Raw genomic sequence first — 3,745 nt, forward strand, 5'->3', positions numbered from 1 at the left:
CACACACACACACACACACACACACTTTACTAGAGGTTAAGTTAATCATAAACAAGAAAAACACCATACTTAATGTTCCTTCAAAATAAAAGCATTTCCCCCCCCCTCCACCTAATTCTATCACTGCTCCAAGTGTGCTCCATGTCATGCCTAGAATTTGAATTAAGCTGAGAAAGTCTGCCTTTTGTATGATTTTAGGCTAAGAAATGCCTTCTTTTGCTAGATTTTGGAGAAGGATGACCATCTACTGATCGTTTTGTGCGTACTTTGTATGGATCTGGTTTGTTTTCATAGCCTCACTGAGACGTGTTACAGAAATGGTGAAATAGCCCAGTGTAGTTCAGAAAAAAAAATCTAAATGGGAGGAGGGTTTTGTGCATGGAGACCACCGTCAGTAAAGTTATATAATCTTACTAATGATCTTTAGCTCCCTTTTCCCTATAAGGCTCTTTTCCATGACACATTAAAAATGGTAGAAGTACACGTAGCAATATTCATTCTCTGCAAGGGAGCACCCAGGGACCAACTCCAGATCTGAGCCATGATCAAGGGCACTGACTGGAGAACCTAGTACATGGTGGGGGTAACCCACATGAACATACAAACTCCAAATAGATTAAACCCGCAACCTTTGGGCCACCATGCTGCAAAAAAACCCACAGGGTTATGTAAAAGACAAAATCCATGATGGTTGATTTCCATTTAGCTGCTTCAGGTCTAGGGTCCTGGTATTCTTCTCACTGGCACACTGTCATGGATTGCTACTAGACACTCAAATAGAGTCATACATAATATATTATGTTATCCAAACTAATGGTTCCAAGTTTTCAACATATAGATGGTCTTATCCCAATCAGATGGTGTTTAAGAAAAGCATTCAGGTTATTGGGGGCATGCACTAATGGTGGCCAGTCTGTTCCAGTCTGAAACCCCTCCGTGCGGGTTTTATTTTGGAGGTTGGGGGGCGGAAGTGTTGTATAATACACGTAATTGACAGTGGCCTCCCTGTAGAGCGCCTGAGAGAGACAGACAGCTGAGAATATCCGCTGGAGGAGCAGACAGACTGCGGGGAGAAGAGCGTAGCCGGGTGCAGGGACATCTCCAGAACACACCGTTGAAATGGGAGTCGAAATCGAGACTATTACCCCGGGTGACGGTAATGCGAGTGCACGAAGAGGAAACGTGTTTGTGTGAAATTACAAAGTGCATGTTTTGCACTTCTCTGTTTGCATGTATCTAATACAGCCGCAGAAACACCGCCTTAATCGCGTAGTGTGCCCGAGATATTAAGCACCTCTTTGGTTTCTCCACAGGAAGGACTTTCCCCAAAAAAGGACAGACGTGTGTGGTGCATTATGTTGGTGAGTTTTAAATAAGAAACTTATTACACTGCGTGCATGGGCACATTCTGCACATTTCGCTGCTCCAGCGGGTTATTTGTAGGCTACTCATGAAGGCCGTTGTTTCGGTTTAACTGGTTTTTAAGTTAACTGGTGATAGAGGCAGATGTGGTGTAGGGTGCCATGAGAAACTCCGCAGAAATGATACGTAGGTAGTGCAGTGATGCCTGTTTGAAATACTGCAAACGTCAATAAATCGTCAAAATGTTCATGCTGTCATTATTTGTGTCATAATTGGTGTTTAATAAGTTTGGTAATGACGTTTATTTAAACCTTCTGAAGTGTTTGCTGACTCTGCAGATGGAACAAATAAAGACCGCTGAAATAAGCGAAACAGCGCTCAGTGCGCTCCGATTAACTTGGGTCACAACAGTACTAGCATCGGTCATAGGCTCATATCGATTCATTTACACTTACAAATACCTAATATTTAACATGGGCAACACAACAGCTGTGTTGTAGAAAATAAAACCAAAGTTTCCACACGTCAACATGGTGCACAAATTCAAACTCAATATGCAATGTAAGATCTAGGTCGTGTTAAAGGAAATACATTGACTCAATGCTAAACGTCATTACCATTACTTTAAACACAATTATGACACAAATAATGACAGCATGAACATTTTGTCGATTTATTGACGTTTGCAGTATTTCAAACAGGCATCACTGCAGCTACCTACGTTGTGGTCTTCGTTCTTGCAACGGCATCACAAGTTAATTTAATAACAGTAGGCCTACTACAACATGGATTACGTGTTTGATATCTGTTACATTTCAATACAGCCTGTAAGTAAAACATAAGCTACATATGAGGTTTACACCCAGCTGAATGCAGATGTGGCAACATGTGCATCCGCTCAGATTACGTTGTGATACATAGGCATTTATAGGCTAGATGTAATTATATTTATGTAGGCTACGATGGGTTATGTTAAGTTGCAACCTTACAATCACGTTCCTTAATGTGCAGAATGCCTACTCATTCATCCAGATACAAATGATACCTCTCGCTTATTGAAACGCATATTGCATATAGCACAGTGGGTCGGAGAGAAACGTATTTTTTATGGCTCTGGGTGTCTGGCACATATTGTAGAATTGACTTGAAGTGCCGGAGTTCGAGCAAGTGTTGGTTGTAGAAAGTCAATCTTATGAATGTCTGAATAGTTGCAACATTATAGTTAGGAAACAATGCAATTTCAGATATGTACAATCCAATTGTTAATAGTTATTTTAAGTTTAGATATCCATACTTACAAAAACATTCCAGATAGTGTAATTTAAAATATCCAAAACTTCACTATGCCTTAAATATTACATACATCATGCTATGAATGATATCTGAAGTTGAGTTGAGTCAGTAGGCCTATATGAAAAAATCCCATTTCGAAACATAGAAGTGATAGGGTCAAATAAATAACAGATAACATGAAACGTCCCCCGCTAACATACATCGACACATTTATCATTCCAACAGTATGCCTATATAATACACCAGTTTGCTTACATTTCAGAAACAGTGCTTTAACGGTGAAGTGTTATAGTCACAAGTCGATCGGGGTGTACCGTGACGTGCAGTAAGAGACACAGTCGCCAGACAACGGATGATAGTTCGTAACGACAACGGCAAGTGTTTGCATAAATGTCTGCGGGGCAGGAATAATGCTCAGCAACTCGTTTTTATCGTAAAGTTTCACAAGACACTGACAAATAAATGTGAAATAGAAGGAAAGCGATAAAATGTTTATTTCCTGGTTAGTCGGAATGGGTCCTGAGAGACCACGCCTACACCACATCTGCCTCTATCACCAGTTAACTCAAAAACCAGTTAAACCGAAACACCGTCCGTACAAGTGGATAGACGGCTGTGGGCAACTGTCTACTACAGCCGTATGGAAAATATAAAGCAAAATAATCATGTTGTATTATAGCAAACACTGTAAATCCCCACAGGAGCGTTATTGTAGCGACCAAGAGCACTTTTTGAAATGCTGTGGAGCATTTCAAACTATACACAGCCTATATGGTTTACCCTCAAACCTTCCAGGCAGTGATTTATCAGTAGGGCAAAGAGGCATGACTGTCAGTCACCGAGTGGGCTGCATGAGAAATTTAACCCCTTCATCCCATTTCCACTCCCTGGGAGCACATTTTGGGCTCAATATAAGTCGGATGTGATGGTGTTGAACGGCAGGAGTAGTGGCTGTGTGTCCCGGGGACAGCGCACTGGATTCACCACTGCGTAAAATAATGCGCGCTCTAGTTTGGACCGAGCGGTCCATTACAATCTCATCAACATCAGTGGGTAATGTGGTAATTTGTCCTGTCTGGAGAATTAACCC

The 3,745-nt window shown here is 41.3% G+C and overlaps 1 protein-coding gene across 1 annotated transcript in view; it reads left to right on the plus strand.

Moving 5' to 3' along the window:
* The first annotated feature begins 1,015 nt into the window (after positions 1-1,015).
* fkbp1ab (FKBP prolyl isomerase 1Ab) overlaps positions 1,016-3,745 on the plus strand; it is an 11,893-nt gene continuing 9,163 nt past the window's right edge. Inside the window, exons 1-2 of the mRNA XM_032521062.1 lie at positions 1,016-1,156; positions 1,314-1,361. Of these exons, the coding sequence (XP_032376953.1) occupies positions 1,120-1,156; positions 1,314-1,361 (85 nt within the window). The 5' untranslated portion in view covers positions 1,016-1,119. The remainder of the gene's footprint in view (positions 1,157-1,313; positions 1,362-3,745) is intronic.

This window comes from Etheostoma spectabile, chromosome 7 (assembly GCF_008692095.1).
Source record: "Etheostoma spectabile isolate EspeVRDwgs_2016 chromosome 7, UIUC_Espe_1.0, whole genome shotgun sequence".
NCBI lineage: Eukaryota > Metazoa > Chordata > Actinopteri > Perciformes > Percidae > Etheostoma > Etheostoma spectabile.